Here is a 22822-nt window from a genome sequence, read left to right as displayed (position 1 = left end):
TACAATTCAGGGCGTGGTGTCTCTGATCTGGAACCAATTTTTCTCACCCCCTCCCAGGGCTATTTCATTCATAACACCTCTACTCCCCCCCCCCCCCCCCAAAAAAAAAGAAACCCATTCCTTAGGACTTAATGTTTAGGCTTTACTCTTAAAATATTCCTATTGGAGGAAGCCATGTTTCCATGTGTTGCCCAAGAGCTCCAAACAGATAAACTGTGTCACAGTGTTGGCTGTATGACAGCCATTTTCCAGGAAATGTCCTATTTTCAGGATTTAGAAAAAGATTTTCTCCAAACTATTTTTCTTGTTTCCACAGGTAAAGATTTAAATGTGTGAGTTTCATATGTTCCCATGTGCCAGTTCATCAGAACTTCCTTCATGTTCAAGTATATTCTCTTTATGTTTTCAGCTTCGGCTCTCAAAGATGAAAGAAAGGAAGGAAAGAAGGAAGAAATGAAGGAAAGAAAGAAGGAAGGAGGGAGGGAAGGAGGAAGGGAAGGAAGGAAGGGAGGAAAGGAGGGAAGGAAGGAAGGAAGGAAGGAAGGAAGGAAGGAAGGAAGGAAGGAAGGAAGGAAGGAAGGAAGGACATTGCCATGTGCTGAAAATCTGGGACGGGCACCTAGAAATCTATGTGACCATGGGAAGATACCATTGATTAGGAGACACACGTTCTTCAGCTCCGATGCAGTGAAATCCACCCTGGGTAAAAGCAGAACTGTCAGAGCACAGGTTCCTTCCGGTGAGCATCATTAGAGTTTTTTGTTTTTCTTAAAATGTATTTTTATTGATTTTAGAGAGGAAGGGAGAGGGAGAGGGAGAGAGAGATAGAAACATCAATGCTGAGAGAGAATCATTGATGGCTGCCTCCTACACGCCTCCCATTAGGGATGAGGCCGCCACCTGGGCATGTGCCCTGACCAGGAATTGAACCATCAGCCTCCTGGTTCATAGGCCGATGCTCAACCACTGAGAAAAAACGGCCAGGCTCATTGGAGTTTTAATCAGGTTTAAAACAAACTCTGATGATCAGCCAACTGGATTCCAAAAGTAGAAAGCAAGGAATGGACATGCCCTAGTGTCTGCCATATACCAGGCACAATGCTAGGTTCTTATGTTACAGATGAGAAATTGGAGCACTAAAGATAATAGGTAACTGATTTGAAGTCACGTGGTAGTGTCAGGGCCAGGATATAATCCCAGTTCTCCCACTTGCTTGCAGAGTGAGCTTAAGCAGCCAAGGTCCAGGTGCGGTGGTCTAGGCCAGGCCAGCCTGAGCTCCAGCTAGCAGGCTCCTGGGCTGCCTCTCACATTGCGAGCACTCCAGGAGGGATGGCAGGCTCTGGGGTACTGAAGAAATAACCACTGGTTGCCTGCCGTTTTTATATCAGAGGAGGAGAAGGGTATAAGAAAACGTATGAGAATTTGAATTGTTTGTTTTTAGTGATGGGTCTCTGACACTGTCACCATCTTGTTTTTGGAGAAGTGGTTTCCTTGAGTCAGCCAAGCAACACTAACTTGTATTTTTCTTATTTATGGAATTCATGCACATGAGAACATTAACAATAACATTAAAAAAGTACAAATTTCAAAGCCCATGTTGAAGGAAATGAACATTTTCTGATAAAATATTAATTCTACATCAATTTTGCATTGTTTTGATTCCTCCCAGCATTAAAACAGCGGGGAGAAACAATTTCAAAAGCTGAAGGAAAACATCTTGTGCTTCTGGGGTCTATTTCTAGGTCTAACTCAACTGAAAAAGAGCAAAATCAAATGTTCAGCACCTTGTACTTGTCATTTATTTATTCAGCCAGCAGTTATTTATTAAGTGCCTACTGCATGCTCAGCATTGTACAGGCACAAGAGATACTAGAGTGAAGGAATTTCTTTGCATCTAGGTCCAAGTGGACAGTGTTCAACACACACGTATTTCTTCCCTGCAGTTCACAGCCAGTTTCCTTCCCTAAGGACTTGCCTGGCATTGAAAGCTGGCGCAAAAACATGGGCCACTGTATGCAATGTTGTTTGCCTACTTGTGACCACATGAGGAGGCAGGTTTTTAAATTTGTACTGATAGGTGGGAAAACTGAGAGAGAGACAGAGAGAGGGGGGGGGGGAGGGAGGGAGGGAGGGAGAGAGAGAGAGAGAGAAAGAACAGACATTTAAGGGCATCTTATTTATAACCTGTCTACAAAACCACTGGAGCTAATAATCAGCAGGGGACCAAGTGGCCCTGCTTTACTGGCAATTCATGTTGTCAGTAAAACCTGGGCTCATACACCCCACTGAATGTCTCCTGAGAGTCCTCCCTATGGCTGGAGTCAGTCATTCCTCCTCTGTAATTCATGATATTTTGTGTACGGCTCCATTTTACAACCTTTCCCACTGTATTATAATTTGTTTACAGAACCCTCTTCCAGCAAAATAGAATAATAAAAGTTTTTGAAAATTTAATTTTCCCCTTTAAATTATGCCTCATCCAGCCTTCAACCTGTAAATCTGAGCCTTGAGAAAAAAGAGAGAAGGTCCCTTAAAAAAGGAGAGGCCACTGATCAGCTTTCAAACAGAAAGCTGACTTTCCTGACTTCTTTACCAAGGAAGGGTCTAGAGAGTGAGGGGCATAGAAAGAGAGGAAATTCTTTAAATTCTGTATCTCTCCCTCCAACATATCAAGACATGATATTGTTAACTACATCGGAGTTTCTTCCAGAATGTGGACGTTGCCCCTTCCTCCCTTAGGGCCGAGCCAGGAGACCTAGTGTTATGGAGGGAGGGTGTGAGACACGGAATCCATGCGAGAGAAGAGGGGGGAAGGGCTTGTCCCTGAAGGGGCCACATCAGAGGACAACCAGAGGTGACACGTCGTTAGCAGAGCTCTGTATTCCCTCCTCAGAGCTTCTGTTTTGCTGGAAGATGTCCAGAGTCTGAGTGCTCGCAAAGGGGTGCAGGGTGGCTTACCCGGGGCAGGATGGGGGTTTCCACGTGGCAGGAGCTACCAAGGCTGGAGACCAAATGCATTCACAGCTGGACACCTGGAGGTCCACAGCATCAACAGAAATCAGGGAGATGGGGTGGGTGGGGGTGGGGGGGTAGCAATTAGCAAGGAGAAGGAGACCATTGCTGGGGCAGAGAGAGTGGCAGAGGCCAGCAGAGTACCAGGCACAGAACAAACAGTAGCTCTACACCCAGCAAGCCGGCCAACTGCCCACACTCAACAGCCGGCCAACTGCCCACAGTGGACAGCAGCCAAAGGTCACCCTAGAGACCCACTTGCCATCTCAGAAATGAGTATGGAAGGGAGAATTCTGAGAGGCTAAGCATTTGTCCCAAAGCAACTGAACTTTCCAAAGACAAATTTTAAACGGGAAGAAATGCAGTTTTACACGTAATCGGCCTTTCGCCTTCCACTGCTATTTAGCCAGCTTGAGGATGCTTGAGGGGAGGAAGGTTCACTATGGATATTAGATCAATTATAGGATGTAAAGGAGATAGTTGCTTTGAACATCTAAGTATAGAACAAATGAATCTGCACCCCGGCTATTCCTATAACATGAGCTTCTCGAGAGCTGGGACCGTTTTCCCATCATCCTTACGTCCCCAAAGCGTAGTAGAATACTTAAAGGTGTTTAGCGTTCCATATCTGGGTCTGTCTGAATAAATGCACTTACTGAGAATGAAACTACTAAAGGTCACTTGTGTTGCTTTGCTCAATAACTGGCCATTAGAAAGTCTTTTTTTTTCATTCATTGACTGATTTATTCCAATATTTCATACATTTTTGGCATCTATAGGTACAAGATGTTGTGAAAGAAACAAAGATGAATTGTTTCTGCATTTTCTGGAATGTATTCAGTGCTTCTTGTACACAGGTCCCACCTTCAAGGACCTTATACACTTGAAGGGGAGAGGAAATATGTAAATAAACAACTATTGGATGAAGTGGAAAGTAACAGTATCAAGGAAAATGAATATGAAGAAATAAATACTGTCAAGACAGGATCAAATGCATGTTTTCCTGTTTTGCAAGCATGGCTATTCCAGAGGGTAGAGGAAGGAGTTGAGAGAGATGCTTTGCTTGCTTTCCAATGGCTGTACCTGATGGTGTCTGGGAACCAGCCCATCGGCCCAGAGTCAGTAGAGCTAGAAATTGGAGCTTTCTGTGGAAGGGAGTTCTACAGAACACACGTAAAAGGGATGGGAATAGTAATGGAACTAAGGAGACACTGAAGACTGTTTTAGTGTGTTCTTCTGAGGATGGGCAAGGGTCTATACCAGTGGTCGGCAAACCGCGGCTTGCGAGCCACTTGTGGCTCTTTGGCCCCTTGAGTGTCCTAACGCCACTTCTTCAAATTAGACTCGCCCAGGCCGAAAACCGACTTCTGCGCATGGGCCACGAAGTTTCAATTGCACTGTACGTGCACGCCCACACGTGGTATTTTGTGGAAGAGCCACACTCAAGGGGACAAAGAGCCGCATGTGGCTCGCGAGCCACGGTTTGCTGACCACTGGTCTATACCCTATGGCTGGCAGAAAACTATGCAGCATCCAATCAAATACTTATATTTGAACTGATGCATATTTAAGTTATTATCACAATCATGAGAATAGGAAGTCCAAATCTAACAATTCAAAATATCATGTTCCCTTTAGGAGTCAGAACTTTGCTTTTGAAAGCTTTTCCTTTAAATGGACTTTAAAATATCTTATGAATAATCATTAAACTGCCATAGTCCTATACCAGGAACAGGTAAAAATAGCAAGGATAAAGAAGAAAACATAGTCTTAAAAGCTGAGCTCATAATTGTAAACCCATGGCTATGGGACCTGGTTCTACTATATATAGGTATGCTTTCTCTCTGGGCTCATCCATTGAGGTGGAAATTCAAGTTGGCTACAAATAATGTCTGCTTGGTGACTTTCTCTCCTGTGTCATAACTTCTTGGCCCTGGGACCACAGTTACATGAATCCTGAGGGTAAGGGTACCTCTCTTCTGTGTCTTCACTGAGCTGAATACATACTTTTGTTTTAAATCACACCATTATATTGTCTTCTAAGTGTTCATGTAGCTGTCTATCATTCCACAACAGGGTCCAGGTCTGATCAGTAGTGGTGTCCCCAGCACTTAGCCATAGCATTGGCATTTTTCAATCAGTAAAGAAATCTGTATGCCAAGACTACTCACATGGCTGAAACTTGAGAGACACATCAGAAGGTTTCTCTGTACCTGGTACAACTTAATCCCAAGCCTACTTGAAATTCAGGGTGGACCCAGGAAGACCTGAGAGTTACATAAAGCAATGAGACAAGCTGTTGCATGCGTATGGTGTAGTATGTGAATGTTATCACGTGCTTTGCACGTGTGTTGGTCACGTAGAATTAGTCTCAGGGCTGGATATCTCACTGCACGTTGGGGAGGCTGGCTTTCATTTGGCTAAGATGCCAAGGTCAGAGCAGTGAGGCCAAAGGAAAATAATTAGGTTTAGAGGGGTTTCTTTCTTCTCCTTTGTCCCTGATGGAAACTGCCTGAAGGATGGGAAGACTCTGAAATATTCACTGTGAGAAGGAGGAGAAGTGTTAGCAGTACAGACCCCTCAGTATGGTTTTTAGCAAGAGTACTGGAAATTGTTTCCAATGTGAGTTCATTTTAATGACCAAACTATCATGTTTGAAGAGACCTGGTTTCTTCTTACTTCGCTAGTTTCATCTATTTGCATTTTCATACTACATGGCTGGAGAAAGACGAATAATCTTTGGCAAGAAGTCATAAAGCTGATATTTCTACTGAAATGGTTTCTATAGCACAGTTATAAAAATAGTATAGCTTTTAGAATTTAACCAAATGTCATTGCTAATCTGTCTCAAAATTATAGGCACAATCTATTTATTCTGTATAAGTTAAGAGATAGAAACCCACAAATGTGTCTTTAAAATAAAATCCTTATAAATTCAACATCCTGGTGTTACCACCTCTCTTTTTACTTTCTAATAAAGAAAACAGCTGGGTTTCTTCACTTCAATGTCTCTCTTTATTATATTTTCCCTGAATAAATGTTATCTCTTTTGCCATTGTTAACTTTAGCTTTTGACTATAATGACAAAGTTAAAATATATTTTTTTCCAAATGATATTCAACATTATTAGCTACTAGGGGAATGCAAATTAAAGCCACAATGAGCCTGGCTGGGGTGGCTCATTGGTTGAGCACTGACTTATCAACCAAGAGGCCCGGGTTCGATTCCCTGTCACAGCACATGCCCAGGTTGTGGGCTCATCCCCAGTGGGGGGCATACAGGAGGCAGCCGATCAATGATTCTCTCTCATCATTGATGTTTCTCTCTCTCTCTCTACCTCTCCCCTCCTCTCTGAAATCAATAATATATATTTTTAAAAAGTACAATGAAATATTACTACACACCTTTTAGGATGGCTAAAATAAAAACACCACCAAATGCTGGTGAGGATGAAGAGCAACAGATCTCTCATACATTGCTGGTGAGAATGTCAAGTGGTATAGCAACTCTAGAAAGTTGTTTGACAGTTTCTAAAACCAAATAGCAGCTTTCTATATAATCCAGAAGTTGCACTTTTGAACATTTATCCCAGAGAAATGAAATCTTATGCTAACACAAAAACCTGCACATAAATGTTCATAGCAGCTTTATTTGTAAAAGCCCAAAGCTGGAAACAACCCAGATGTTTAAACAGGTGATGGTTCAACAAACTTGGTATATCGATACCATGGAGGAATACTACTCAGTAATAAAGAGGAACAAACTATTGATACTTGCAACAATTTGGATGGACTTGAGGGCATTATGCTTGGTGAAAAATCCAATCTCCAAAGGTTAAATACTGTATGATTCTATTCTATATATTATTCCCCAGTTGACAAAATCATGTAGACGGAGAATAGATCAGTAGTTGGGCAGGTGAGAGGGATGAGAGTGGTGAATCTGGTGTGACTTCGTAGGGTACCACAGGGAGTTCCTTTATGGTGATGGGGCAGGGCTGTATCCTGACTGTGGCAGTTGTTACACAAACCCACACAGGCACACCCCAGGGACATTGGGGCTTCGGCTCCTGGCCACTGCAATAAAGCCAGCATCACAACAAAGTAAGTCACACGGATTTTTTGGGTTCTCAGTGCATGTAGAAGTTATGTGTATACCCCCTCCTGGGGATTGAACCACACCTGGGCATGTGCCTCAAAATATGGGAAATCAATGTAATTTAATCAACTTCTTTTAAACATTTATTGAATACCTAGTCTGTGCTGGTTTTTCTACTAGCTACTAGAGATGCCAAGGAGGACAAGACCTCATCCCTGCTGTGAAAGCACTCAGAGTTTGGTGGAGTAGATGGGAATCGTCGAACATCATTCTTAGGTAAGACAGGTTGTGGCAGCAGCGGAAAAACAGGGTGCCAGGGAAGCACAGAAGACAGTGTTGCCATCATGGGGTTCATCAAAGTGAGGTGGGCGCTAAGCTGTGTGTGGCAGCAATGTGGTTGTTCTCCCAGCACCCATCCACAGCCCCTCTCTCTCAGCGGGTGACAGATATGTGACTGGGTGGGACTGATCCAACCCTGACTCAGGAGTGAATGCTGATTGTTGAGTCTGTGATGCCCAACCAGAGATGGTACCTCTCTGCTAGAGGGCATTTGGAAATCATGGGCACACTTCTGGTTGGTACAAAGTCTAAAATGGATGCTACTGGCATGTAGTGGCCAGGGGCTAGGAATGTTAAATGGTCAATAAAATAAAAAAGGGACCCACGTCATAAAAAATTATCCTATCCAGAATGTCAGCAGTACTCCCATTGAGAAGTATTTGCCTAAATCAGTGGTCGGCAAACTGCAGCTCGGAGCCACATGCGGCTCGCAAGCCGTGGTTTGCTGCTCTGTTAGTGAATGAGTTTGCTGACCCCTGGGATAGGGGCTTAATCACAAGGAACAACAACAGCCTGTAATTATTGGAATCGAGAGTCTAGGTCAGTGGTTGGCAAACTCATTATTAACAGAACGGCAAACCACGGCTCGCGAGCCGCATGTGGCTCCGAGCTGCAGTTTGCCGACCACTGGTAAACCAATCTGAGAAACCTCATCCTTTATTAGTTCAGATTTATGCCAATTAGCTCACAGTAGCAATCCACTGTCATCACTGTGGTCCAATCAGAATAGAGCTCTGGGCTTTTCTTCGATGGTTGTAGGTAAGCATTCTTTCTGTCTCTCATTGGGCATGCAGGAAGCACATGTGGCCCCATCCAACTCGTGTTTAGGTAGCTTCCTATTCGATCTATACAATCTAAATTAATTCAGGTGGTCTGTTTGCTGGTTTGTTTCCCCATTTTTGTTATTGTTGTTTCTAAGCAAATCATTAGGATGGCAGAAATACTGCTGAGGTATCAAATCTAAGTAAAATCTAATATGTGAACAATGTTTTGTTTCATCCTGGAACTTTGGAACGTGTACAAATTCAAAATGTTGCCATTAAAAGAGAAATAAGGGTGAAACAAAAATAGTTAAGCTTATTAATTATGATATATATATATATATAGGCGATGTTTTCTGAGATCTAAGCTAATCTTGCAATTGTGTATATGCATGTGTGTGTGTACATACATGCGTAAAACAAAAAGAGAGAGAGGAAAAAAGGATACAGTGCCTATCTTCATGGATAACACATTTTAAGAATTTAAATCTTGCCCCTTTGGGAAAAATTCTGTCCTTTCAGGTTGCAAAATCTTCACATCAAAAAAAGTTAAAACAAAAATTACTAAGCATTTTGATTACTTAATAAGAGTCCATGAACATATTCTGCAAAATTGTGAGTTGTGATTGAAATAGATTTATTTTATGCTTAAGAATAATTCTTTTCCTCCTGACATAAAATTAGTTGGCAGTATTCATAGCTACAAATTATTTTCCTACATTGTCAATGTTACCATGGTATATTAAGAATGAAGAGGAAAAAGATGTCCAATTACACTTGAATTAAGAAAAATTAATAAGACATAGAAATAAAGTTTAAGTTAACTTTCATACAACCAATTTCCCTCCTGTTGCAAAACTAATAGAGTAGTATTCAGATTCCAAAGTGACTGAACTGAAAGCAAACAACATCTGGAAATTGAGGAGGCTGGGAAGAGAAGAAGAGCCGTCAGTACCTGGATACTGGTCAGAGTCGTGTACTGGTAGGCCTTGACCACCAGGTAATTTGCCTCCAGGTCTATGAGTCCCAGCATCATATACTTCCACCATCTTCGTCGTAAAATTGCCAGGAGGTTTTCTTCTCCTGTGTTACAAAGTGGAGAAGAAATGGGTTAGGTTCTAAACACATAATAAACTGTCTATTTAGAAGGATTCTAAAATATTGTAGTATTATAGTTTAACCATGCCTTCTCAAATATTTAAACAAATAACTCAATGCGTCAAAGGCTGACATGTTTTTACTTAGCTAATAGTCTTCACTGTAAAGTCAGTCCTTCAAATTGGTTTCTATGCCAGAATAAGACTGGGCGAGTTTTTAGTTCACCATGCAAAACATTTTCTCTGGGACATTTGAAGAAAAAAATTACATCATATTAAAATAAAATAAAAGGTGGGCTAGAAAGGCTGCATAAACATACCAAGACCAAATCATCTGAAACCTCAGGACTGTGGTAAAATAGAAATGAAAAGAGGGTAGCCCAATGGACAAAAGGTTGGCAGCAGGTCTGTAGTTAGGCAGTGAGATGCCATCCTGAGTACTGGTTCAGCTTTGAACATGACATACTTTGAAATTACACTCTGGTGGTGTGTGTGATTGGAAGAGACAGGAAAATAGAGCTCAGATGGATGAGTGCCATAAGACCATGGTCTTAATACTTTCAGCAACTGTAATCTTCACCACTTTGCCTCTTAAACTGATAGCATCAGAACAGATTTTAAATCCCTTAGTTCTTCATCCTTATTTTTTACATATTTCAGGCCTGAAATAAACCTTATTTCTCAAGGGGCAGTCAATTGCTCTCTGGGGCCAACCTGTGAGGTCTTCATAGAGGATGTGGAATATGCAGAAACACTAAATGAATGGTGATTAAGTGCCTCTGGTTCAAGGTTTCTCATTAAGTTGCAGCCAAATTGTCAAGTATGAATGCAGTCTCATGTGAAGGATTGGTTAGGGAGTTGGAAAGGGAGGGAGGGAGGCAGAAGGAGAGAGAGAGAGAGAGAGAACTCAAGAATGAAACCATGTCTCTCTTATAACCCAATATCAGAAATGACACTTCTACTGTATTTTCTTTTTTATTTACTTTTTTTCTTTGTTTTATTATTTTATTTTTCAATTGCAGTTTGCTTTCAACATTATTTTGTATTAGTTTCAGGCGTGCAGCATAGTGGACAGATGTTCATATAAGTTATAAAGTGTTCACTCAGATAATTCAAGTGCCCACCTGGCACCATAGATAATTACTACAATATTGTTGACTATATTCCCCATGCTTTAACTTACATCCTCATGCCTATTTTGTAACTACCAATTACTACTTCTTAATCCATTCACCTTTTCACCCTACCCCAAAAACCCCGCCCTTCTGGAATCCATCAGTCTGTTCTCTGTGTCTATAAGTCTATTTCTATTTTGTTTGTTCATTTACTTTGTAATTTATCACATAAAAGTGATGTTATGTGTTACTTATCTTTCTATGTCTGGCTTATTTCACTTAGCATAATACCCTCTAGGTCCATCCATGCTGTCCCAAATGGTAAGATTTAATTATTTTTTTATAGCTGAGTAATATTCCAGTGTATATATGTATCACATTTTTAGCCACTCATCTATTGATAGGCACTTGGGTTGCTTCCATATCTTGGCTATTATAAGTAATGCTACAATGAACATGGGAGGCATATATTCTTTCAAACTAGTGTTTTGGGTTTCTTTGGATATATACCCAGAAGCGGAATTGCTGGGTCATAAGGCAGTTTTTTGAGGAAACTCCACACCGTTTTCCACAGTGGTTGTCCCAATCTGCATTCCCACCAATAGTGCACAAGGGTTCTCTTTTCTCCACATCCTCGCCAAGCCTTGTTTGGTGATTTATTGGTGATAACCTTTCTAACAGGTATGAGATGGTATCTCATTGTGGTTTTAATTTGCATTTCTTTGATGATCAGTGATGTTGAATATCTTTGCATGTGTCTATTGGACACTTCTACAGTATTCTATTTTTTATTTTATTTTTTTAGAGAGAGTGAGAGGGAGGGAGTGAGAGAGACAGAGAGAGAAACATATATGTGAGTGAGACACATCGACTGGTTGCCTCCCACAAGTGCCCCAGCTGGGACTGGGGATTGATCCTTCAGCCAAGGTACATATATGCCCTTGACCTAAATTGAGCCCATGAGCCTTCAGTATGAGGGCTGATGGTCTAACCACTGAGCAAATGGGCTAGGACTACAGTATTCTATTTTTTAGAAGAATCTATTGGTCCAGCTCATACTCCAGGGAGAGGATGTCATCAGGATGTGACTACTAGGAGGCAGGGATCATTAGAGGCCAGCTTACAGGCTGGCTATCTAGTGCCACACACCTTCAGTGCTATAGCTGTGCTTTAGCTGGTCAACCATATGGAGACTGGTGAAAAAGAAGCTTTCCAGCTACACAGAGAAAGTCAGAGGGAGTTGTGACTAGTTGGAACCAAGGAGCAAGAGGTCTCTCCACCTTCAGTAGCTAACCCAGTTTTCTAGCCACATTTTGGATGTGATACCTCATATCTTTTGCTCTAAGCACACTAAAGATCTTTCTGTCTCAGTGAATTGCTATCTCTTATTCATCCTTCAAATTTTAGCAATTCTCTGATATTGCCTGATACCATTCCTCAGCTAGGCAACTTGTACACAGCTTTGTATAGTTCTGTCACATGATTTACAGGATTGTGACTATTTAGAAATTATCTCTTCACTAAACTGGGAGGTTTTGAATGTCATATATACATACTAGAGGTCCGGTGCATGAAATTTATGCTCTCGGGGGGCGGGGAGGGAGTTCCCTCAGCCTAGCCTGCACCCTCCAGCAGTCTGGGAGCTCTTGGGGGATGTCCGACTGCAGGCTTAGGCCCGCTCCCCAGGAGGAGTGGGCCTAACCCAGCAGGCAGACACACAGGGAGCGGGCCTAACCTGGCAGGCAGATATCCCTCGAGGGGTCCTTAGCGCTGCCATGGAGGCAGGAGAGGCTCCTGCCACCTCTGCTGCACTCACCAGCCGTGAGCCCTGTGGGAGCACACTGATCACCAGGGGGCAGCTCCTGCATTGAGCACCTGCCTCCTGGTGGTTAATGTGCATCATAGCGACTGGTCATTCCATCATTCGGTTGACTTGCATATTAGGATTTTATTATATAGGATATGACATTTGGCTAGATAATCTAGCTAAGTGTTTGGAATAAATGAATAATTGACTTGTAAAACATGTGAAGTACTACCTATCTGAATAAGTCAAGAGCCAGTTCTAGAATATGAGTCACATTTATTACTGTTTTGCACTTAAATGCATAAGAGGGATATGATCCCCAAGGTCATTTCTTTATAGCCAGCTCATTTCGGCAATGTTTTTGCACAGCATTTCTGCCTTTGTCACTTGCCTACACATTTGCTAAATCAATACACTTCCCAGGATTTATATGGGAAATTAGTGATTTTCAACCTGGCTGAATATGCACATCTTCTTGAGAGATATTTTTAAAATCCAAATACCTGCTACCAGCCCCCAGAAATTCTGATTTCCTTGGTTTTGGATGGGGGCCTGGGCTTTGGGCTAATGATCAACTCTAAGATGTTCAGATGGTTGACATCCCATGGCCATTCTCAGGATGACTTGAGCTAGGAATTCCAAAGTAATACAATCCCAGAGTAGTAAAGGCTCTTCATACCAAAGTAAGAGCCCAAACATTTGACCCAAAGTATGCTTTCTTTCTCTTGTCTCTGGGCTTTTCCATGTGCTAATTCCTCTGCTTGCACTATTCTTCCTCCAGTGTCCAAATGAAGAATCAACCACCACGAAGCCTTCCTCGATTTCTCACCTTGATCATCCTAGACTGGGTTGGGTTTCCCTATTATGTGCTCCTGTAACACCCTTTGCAAATCTCACAAATAGTATTTATTTCACTGTTATTATGACCTGTTTTTTTTACTCTAATACTCATTAGATTATTAACAATTTAAAGAGAGTTGCATTGTCTTGGTCATCACTTTATCTCTAGGACCCAACAGTACATAGTGAGCAGCTAATACATAATATAGAAAATATAAATAAATTTCATGTTTAATGATCTTAGCAATGCTAAGTGGCATTGAAATCAAGGTATTTATATCTACCATAAAGATTCACATTACAGACAATGAAAATTGTTTTCTAGTTAGAATGCAGACAATATCTGACAAAATTAATTTGGTGGCCATTTCACACTATGCATAGGGCATAAAAAGGTTGATGGCATATTTAACCGCAAAGCTGTAATGCTATAGTCACGGGTCATTGTCCCAGTTAATTTACACAATCAATAGAGAATTGTCAGACTCGGAGCACACCAGCCACATCTCAATATACAACACTGAAAATCTGGGTCATGGTCTGTTTGTTCCACCAATCAATAACATGTTCAAAGCATAATTCATTACACAGATTCACAGGAATGATTAGTTGCCTTGCTGTTTTGCTGAAGAAGTTTTCAAAGCAAAACACCCTAAATAAATGTTTCCATAATATTTAATTTGAAGCACCTAAAAACATATAACACACTTGATTAGCAGATTTATTCAGGATGGTGAGAGAGCTTTTTTTATTTTTTTGATTGAACAAAAAATGCAGCCTTTAAAAGGACTGCTTAGGGATTTATCTAAATGACTCTATTAACACTGTTGTACAACGGGCCATTAAAATTCTTTCTAGAATAATGAAAATGCATTCTTTAAAGTCCTTGTGCCAAAGTGCTTCATAAACCTCATGAAATAGGGACATCTATAAGAATCACCAGCACAAATCAATGATTCTCATCGATGTTTCTATCTCTCTCCCTCTCCCTTCCTCTCTGAAATCAATAAAAATATTTTTTTTAAAAAAGAAAAGAAAGAAATACCAGCACAACTGGTGGCATGTTAATGTTTTGTAAACTTTTAAAAAGTAACTAGAATGAATAATAAAATCCGTGGTAGAAACTTTAGAACTATAGTTTGGCATTTAGATAAATTCTGTTAATTATTATTTTTATTATCAACATGTGCAAATATAAATGAAAAGATTAGAGAATAATGTAATAAAGTAACTTCCAATCTGATTTAATAAATGTTAACGTTTTGCCATGTTTGCTTCATATATATATATTTTTTTTGAGACAGAAAAAGTTAGATGAAATTGAAGTCCCATATCCCATTATGCTCCTGCCAGAGTCCAATCCCTTCCATCCTTCCTCAAATACCATCTTGATATTGTGTATTCTTCATGTTTATGTTTATTTTTTAACCCTCGCCTGAATATATGATTTTTATTTTTATTGATTTAAAAGAGAGAGGAAGAGAGAGAAGTGAAAGAGAAACATCTATTGATTACCTTCTGTCTGTGCCCCAAAAGGGGATCAAGTCCACAACCCAAGTGTGTGTGTGCCCTGGCTGGGAATCGAACCAGCAACCTTTCGGTGCACAAGACAACACGCAAACAACTGAGCCACTCCTGCCCAGTAGTCATTTATTTCAAACAATGTATATTTTCATGTTTTATGAATATGTCACAATTTATCCAGTCTCCCACTGATAAGCATCTAAGTTCTTACCAATTTTTCTTTATCACATACAGTACAGCAAAGAACATCCTTGTGCATGTGTGTCCCTATAATTGATATAGAGTTTTATTTTGTTTTCATTCTCTTTTTAAAGGATTGTGGATTATACAACTAGTCACAAATCTATCCTATATAATAAAAGCCTAATATGCTAAGTGTCTGGTCATCTGTTCAACCAATCAAAGCGTAATATGCTAATGATATGCTAAGGCTGCCCAGCCACTTACTATGATGTGCACTGACCACCAGGGGGCAGACGCTCCGACCGATAGGTTAGCTGGCTGCTGGGGTCCAGCTGATTGGGACTGAATGAGACAGGCTGGACACGCCCTGGAGCCCTCTCAGCTGGCCAACTTCCCACATCCCTCCCTGGCTCTGATCGTGCACTGGTGGGGTCCCTCAGCCTGGCCTGCACCCTCTCACATTCGGTCCAATGGCGGAATGACTGATCATTATGATGTGCACTGACCACCAGGAGGCAGATGTTCAATGCAGGAGCTGCCCCCTGGTGGTCAGTGTGCTCCCACAGGGGGAGCACTGCTCAGCCAGAAGCTGGGCTCATGGCTGGCGAGTGCAGCAGTGGTGGCAGGAACCTCTCCTGCCTCAGGAGCAGTGCTAAGGATGTCTTACTGAGGGCTCATCCCCTGAGGGCTCCCGGGCTGCGAGAGGACACAGGCTGGGCTGAGTCCCCCGCCCCCGCCTCCACCCGAGTGTACAAATTTTGTGCACTGGGCCTCTAGTAAAACATAATTAAAATAATTAAAATTAAAAATTTTCTAATTTGAATTAACAGTATTGCAGCACAATAACTACTTCAATAATTGAGAAAAGAGGGTGAAATCACAGATACTCTCACGTAATTTATATCTGATTTTACTAAGCATCACCAGAATGATCAATCAAATTTGTTTTGAAATTTTGTGATACTTATATGATGCTATAAGCTTTACAAATATTAACTTACCTAACTCTAAATAATAATAACTTACCTAATTCTAAATAAGATTAATATAGTAGATATTGCTATTAACCTTATTTACAGATGATAAGACTGAGGCCTGGAGGAGTTAAATAACTTTCCCAAAAAGGTCATACAGATTAAGTCAGGATTTGAACTCATGACAGTCGAGCACTAGGCTTCATCCTCAATATTGAACTATTTTGCCTCACTGTTTTGTATTTGTGTCCTTGTATTCAGGAGTCATGACTTTTTCATTAAAGAATCTTTCATGAACTGCCTGTCCAAACTCACCTGCAAGGTGCTCCCCTGCCCACTCCAAGGAGCACCCCAGGACTGAAGCCACTGTGGATGGCGCCCCCTGGAGTTTCCATTACCCCAGTCTTGCAGGTGTGCGTACACCCCTGAATTGGCTTAGGGATGAGGATGTGCCCCATCACCATCAGTTTGGTACCAAAGATTTGATCTGAGGCCATGACAGTTTCCCTCGTGGAATGTCAAATAAGGCTTTAAATCAATTTTATGTCATAAAGACGTCTCATCACAAGAATGACTGTTATATGCTGTGCTCCTTGCTGAAGCGCAGGGCATCACAACAATGGTCACACGTTGGGTGGGGCGAGAACGGTGGTTAATAAATGTTGAATGAAGGAAGAGGAAATGTAGGCACAAAGACTGAAACATGGCCCACATTTGCAACAGTGACTGGAAGACAGAGGAGCCCTGATTCATAGTATTCTCCTTCACCCCCGTGGTGGTGTGAGCAGAGAATAAAAATACTGCGAGACAGCACCCGAGGTGAATTCAGCTCAGGGAACAAGAGGCTGCATTGTTCCTGGGGCCGCATTTTCATGAAGGGCTCTCGGGGGTGGTGTGACCCCTCATGGTGCTTTTATGCAAGAACAGAGCCCGGCACGCATTGCACAGAGAGTCGGCCGCGAGAGCGAGGCCCCTGCACAGAGGGCGAGACCCTCACTTGAAGAGACACTTCCTTGGCTCACAATTTGAAGCCATAATGCCATCTTTCTTTACCAGGACGCCAAAGGGGAGTGTTTAAGTAGTAATCAGTGGGGAAGGAGGAGGAGGAGGAGGAGGAGGTGGAGGAGAAGAAGAAGAAGAAGGAGAAGGAGAAGGAGAAGGAGAAGGAGAAGGAGAAGGAGAAGAAAAGACATGATGGAGGTTTTAATTACTTGCCTTTAAAAGCTGAAACTTAAATGTAGAATGCAACCAAGTCTCTTTAGTTAGAGAAGTGAACAAAATAAATGCACTAACAAGGAAATGAAAGTGTCAGCTGTTCACAAAAAGGATGGCAACCAATTGCACTTCATGATGTGAACCTGAGTGTGGATGAAATACAAAAAAGGTAAAGGATGCAGGTTAACTTCCATTTCGTATTCTTTCATTCGGAGCCAGGCAGTGAGACTGGGAGGAGCATACAGACAGCCCTTTATGTGTCAGCCGGAGAGTAAACGGACCTGAGTGCGACCACAGATTGCCCTCTGCTCGGCACCTCAATCCCTCTGCTGTAAAATGGGCTCTATAACCACTCTCTCGAAGGTAAATTAAAGGTAGCATGAGTGATATGTTTAAGCTAATATCTAATGCAAGGTATATGCACAGATATGCTAGCAATCGGCGAGGGCCCAGAATCCTGGCATCCCTAACCAGCCACCCAGCACACACTAGCATGCCATGTGTGACAGACACTGCCGAAGGAAGCCCAGGACAGCGCACTTTCTCAGTTACCTATTAGGACTTCGGCCACATATACCCTGTCTCTTACTCTGGTGAGTTACGCGGAATCACACTGTGGCCAGATACAACGTTTGCCCAGATGAGAGGCAGGCTGAGGCCTCTTCCTTGAAGCCACTTCCCTGGTCCAGATCCCATCTTCTGCTGGGTCTCCCCACTTGGTCTGGGAGTGGAGGCCCTGGGAACACATTCCTCCTTCCTGAGCCTAAACCCGAACTGGCCTTGTGCCCTGAGACTCTAGTCCTGCCGGGCCTTCCCAGGTGGGGGCTTCTGAGGAGGTGCTCCAAGGTCCCTCTTATCACACAAGCTGCATACGATGGGCAGGCAAGACATGAAAGAGGACACTCCCCTGAGAGGTTCAAGGAAAGCAGAGAAGAGACTTTGCCTCAGTTCCATTTTGTTCCCTTCACACCACGCTCCTTCACGCCCCCACCCACCCTGCCACAGCTCCTCCAAATGTTACCTCCCTCGGAGGCCTCCCAAGTCCTCTGCCATCCTGCCCAGTCCCCCTCAGCACTTATTTCTTTTTGACATACCCTCAGCTCTGCCTGGTACAGTGATTCAGACAAATTACTTACTCAACGTAAGACTGCGTTATCCAGGAGTGATAGCTGCATAACACCTGTTAAACCTGCTCCGTCATCTGCGTGATTCCCAGACATGCCTCGTAAGGGTTTGGAAAAATATATGAAAACAACTAAAAATGAATCCTAATCACATGGAGGTCTGGTAGCTATTACTTTAAGCTGGATATGAGAGAAAAAAACTTAAGTATAGATATGATTGCATACGAGATAGGTTTCTTATCAGTAAGTTTATTTCTTTCCAACTTAGATTTTGGAGGATTGATAATTAAAATGCAACATTTTAGCTTTAATTATAGACTCAATCTATTATTTCTTTTGAAGCAAAACATTTCCACATTTCAAATAAAATATGAAAATGAAAGTCTCAACTTCTCAACATGTATGTTTCAATGTATATTACCATTTTCAACATGAACGAAATCACTTAAATCTTAGAAACCTTTTCCTTCTGTTTTTTTAAAGCTGTCATCTTTTATAAAGCTAAGATATTTGATTTTATGTAGCACATTTGTATTGTACACCTTTCTAAAATACCCAGATTTCTTGTGGTCTTTATGTGACTTAAGAGAGAAAGCACAATTGCTAACATTTTCTTCTTCATCCTCTCTAATAAAACGGTAATATGCAAATTAACCATCACTCCACTACATAAGCCACGCCCACCAGCCAAGCCACGCCCACCAGCCAATCAGGGCGAGTATGCAAATTAACCCCAATCCAAGATGGCTACAGCCACAGAGAGCAAGGTTTCCCAGGTAACAGAGCAAGCCAAGCTTTCCATAGCCGTTGCAGGCCTAAGCCTCCACTCAAGCTACAAAGTTTCAATTATAGAAGGTAAACAAATTCAAACACATTATGGCAGAATGGAGCTTGAGAGAGCAGGCCAGGGTTGCCGGCGGCAACAGGGGAAGCAAAGCTTTCCGCACACCCTGGCCAGGCCCACCCGCTTAAGGCTACAAAGTTTCAATTGTAGAAGGTGAATTAACTGCCACAGAAATGGCTGCCGCCCCAGGCTACAAAGTTTCAATTGTAGAAGGAAAATAAATTCCAGATACCAGGGCCTCCACTTGGGTTGCCAGGGGGCGTGGCCGGCCTGCAAACCACCACAGGCCCCTCACTCAGGCCGCCCCACACCCCAAGGGAACCCCCACCCTTATCTGTGACACCCTTCAGGGCAAACCAGCTGGCCCCCACCCGTGCACCAGGCCTCTATCCTATCTAATAAAAGAGTAATATACAGATTGATCATCACTGCAACACACAATATAGCTGCCCCCATGTGGTCAAAGATCCTGCCCCCATGTGGACACAAGATGGCCAGCAGGAGAGGGCAGTTGTGAGGGACCAGGCCTGCAAGGGAGGGCAGTTGTGAGGGACCAGGCCTGCAAGGGAGGGCAGTTGAGAGGGACCAGGCTTGCAAGGGAGGGCAGTTGGAGGTGATCAACCCTGCAGGAGAGGGCAGTTAGGGGTGACCAGGCTGGCAGAGGAGGGAAGTTGGGGGCAAACAGGCTGGCAGGGGAGCAGTTAAGCATCAACCAGGCTGGCAGCGGAGTGGTTAGGGGGTGATCAGGCTGGCAGGCAGAAGCGGTTAGGGGCAATCAGGAAGGCAGGCAGGCAAGCAGTTGGGAGCCAGCAGTCCTGGATTGTGAGAGGGATGTCCGACTGCCCGTTTAGGCCCGAACCCACCAGGATCGGGCTTAAACGGGCAGTCGGACATCCCTCCAGGAGTCCCAGATTGGAGAGGGTACAGGCTGGGCTGAGGGACAACCCCCCGCCGTGCACGAATTTCGTGCACCGGGCTTCTAGTATAAATATAGAAATTGAAAGTGAGTTTGTCCAATTTTGCCATACAGGCAGTTAAAACATATAGATAGCTAAACAAAATAAAAAGATGGATATCTAAAAATCCATATTAGAAAACTGCATACTGATTATTAAATGTTGTTGACCTATACCTGCTTGCATGGGCTCCTCTACCTCTTAATAAAAATAGAGCATGAGGTATAAACAAGTGCCTTAAACAAATCCCACCCCACATTTTAAAAGTAGGTACATAGTTCAGTGCACCCATTTTATATTCTTGGAAAGGCTTCCCTATAAAAGAATTAACCTGCTAAAATGACTAAACACTGTCACTATCCATAACTGAAAGGAGAATCTGAAAATCTTAAAATGTTATGTTGTTGAGTGATGAAACACAAACTAACACTTCTGCCCCCTATTTCTAGTTGTAGTAGACATGGTTGTTTATACTAGCCTCTAAAAACTAAGGTTTAACCATTGAAACCGAGCACATCTTCCTCCTCCAAACTCTTGTCCAGTTTGTGCAACCACTTCATGGGGTCCATTTTACCTTTGTTGTATCTTTTACAATTACCTGTATGTGTAGGTTCTTGCTCTGAAAAGTCTCACAAGAGTTCCATTTTATTGATTTAGGTAGTAGTCTGCCAGTCTGGGTCTTTGCCTCGGGGCTGCTGGTCTGCCCAACTCTAGGAGCCGATCTTCCCAGAGAAGACAAGAATGGTGCCCTGTGGAGTGGTGCATGTGACAGCCACGCCTTCCCTTCGGCAGGATAACATGGGAGGGCACTGGAGCCACTGGCTCTGACCCAGGCTCGTCCATGCACTGGGTGTATGATGCTGCTATACAACTTAGTCCCCGCAAAACTCAATTTTCTTCATCTACACATTGGAACGACTCGTTCCTGCCTCCCAGAGTGCTCATGAGGATTAACTATTTATAAAGTGCTTGACATGGTGTCTGGCAAGAAGCCCTTGTTAGTAACTCTCCTGATTTGTATCACAGTTGGTCTTTGCTCATGCCAAACTTCCCACATCATGTAGCTACGTAGTAAAGAATTTAACCTTGCCCGAAAGGAGGTCTGGGATTTGTCCTCGGCTAAAACTATGACTTCAGGTAGGGGGCTGGCCATCCCAGGAAGACCAACAGTGTGATTTAGAGTCACGCCCCGAGGCTGGAGACTGCGACCAGCCAAGTGGGCAATCAGTCATGTATTCATAGTGGAGCCCCAATATAAAGCCCAAACAGAATATCCAGCAAGCTTCTCTGGTTGGCAATATTTTGTCCGTATTGTCCCATATTATGCTGGGAAAGCAACACATCCTGACCCCACAGGTGGACGACAGTGGAAGCTATGAACTTGGACTTCTCCTGGATTCTGCTCTATGTGCTTCTTCCCTGGTTACTTCTAACCTGTATCCGTTCCCTGTAATAACTGTAACCATGAGCATAATTGTTTTCAGGGAGTTCTGCAAGTACTAGCAAATTACTGAACTTGAGGGTGGTTTTAGGGGGCCTGACCCCAAACCTGCAATCTCAGGTGGCCTTGTGTGGACTCTAAACTTTCCTCTTATAGCCTAAACTCTTCCAATTGATTTGCCCCTAAACCTTTGCAGTAGGTTTTCCTCAAATACAACTAAATGTGTCCCTCTTTTTCGTTTGTTTGTTAATCCTCACCCGAGGATATTTTTCTATTGACTTTTAGAGAGCGTGGAAGGGCGGGGGAGAGACAGAGAGAGAGAAACATTGATGTGAGACAGACACATCAATTGGTTGCCTCCCACACGTGTCCTGACCAGGGACCAGGGCCAGGGCTCAAGCCTGCAATGGAGGTATGTGTCCTTGGCCCAAATAGAACCCAGAACCCTTCAGTCTGCGGGCCGGCGCTCTACCCACTGAGCCAAACCAGCTAGGCTGTTTGTATCCCTCTGTTGCTCAACAACTTGAGTACATACACCCTGGGCGTATCTCAGAATAGCCAGGCCCCAACATTCTCCAGGTCTGAATTCACTTTAGTCTCTTTCTAGATGATTTCAAGCAATGTATGCAATTATTTGCTATCTTGAAAGAGTGTAAAAACTTCATGCTTTATACCTAAATTTTTATGATTATAAACATATCACTTACAATGGGAAAAACTGTTCACTCACTCCAAATGGTTAATGATAGGGTGTCTGTATGTGTGTCTGTGTGGGGGGGATGCTTTGATTTGAAATTATTCAAAGCAATCATAATGAAACTCCGTACTAATAGAAATCTCTCTATTATCCTGGTGTGAGCCTGCTGAGAGGAAAATGTATTTGTCCTTTTTAATGACAAGACCATTTTCTTTTGCTTCATCCCATTTTGTGAAAAGTGACCCTACATGCCTTTTGGAGGTTTCCTTTAATTGGCTCTGATGCCTCCTGACATTAGCAGATGAATCTGTCAGTTTTGTAAATTTTGTTTTGAACAAAGAGCTGTGTAGCAGCTAATGACACACACTGGAAGGGGGAGATGCCAAAGCGGGCTCGCCTCCGGGCGCCTGCCACTTGCTGAGCATATTCAAAGGACAGCAGGACAGAAGGTGCCAGCCTGCACCCTCGCGGGCTGACCTTGAGCTCAGACGTGAGAGCATCTGTCATGTGGACACACAGGTTAGACCCAATGTGCGAAATTAACAAGAGGAGTGCCAATGGGTCAGAAGCCCTGGTAAAGCAGAAAGCTGGCCTGCCTCCTCTCCCCGTCCACCCGCCCATCTCTCATCCTAAATGCCAAGCACAGATCTACCAAGGCCACTTCTGTTACCTGCAATTCATTTTTTACTGAAAACCATTTGTCAAGCCCTGGGCCAGAGGCACCATATATTCATGTTCTCATTTACTTGCCACCCTATCCTCTAGGTCAAAAGCATAGAGGCAGTTAAAGTACTG

At 42.9% G+C, this 22822-nt stretch overlaps 1 protein-coding gene across 1 annotated transcript in view; it reads right to left on the bottom strand.

The window, feature by feature from the left end:
* The window catches only part of SLC35F1 (solute carrier family 35 member F1), a 290664-nt gene that overhangs the window by 41013 nt on the left and 226829 nt on the right, over nucleotides 1–22822 (bottom strand). The window contains exon 3 of the mRNA XM_079780240.1: nucleotides 9166–9293. Coding sequence (XP_079636366.1) covers nucleotides 9166–9293 — 128 coding nt within the window. The remainder of the gene's footprint in view (nucleotides 1–9165; nucleotides 9294–22822) is intronic.

The sequence above is a fragment of the Cnephaeus nilssonii genome, assembly GCF_951640355.1.
Source record: "Cnephaeus nilssonii genome assembly, chromosome: 9".
Classification (NCBI taxonomy): Eukaryota; Metazoa; Chordata; class Mammalia; order Chiroptera; family Vespertilionidae; genus Cnephaeus; species Cnephaeus nilssonii.
This window is presented reverse-complemented; position numbering and strand designations above follow the sequence as displayed.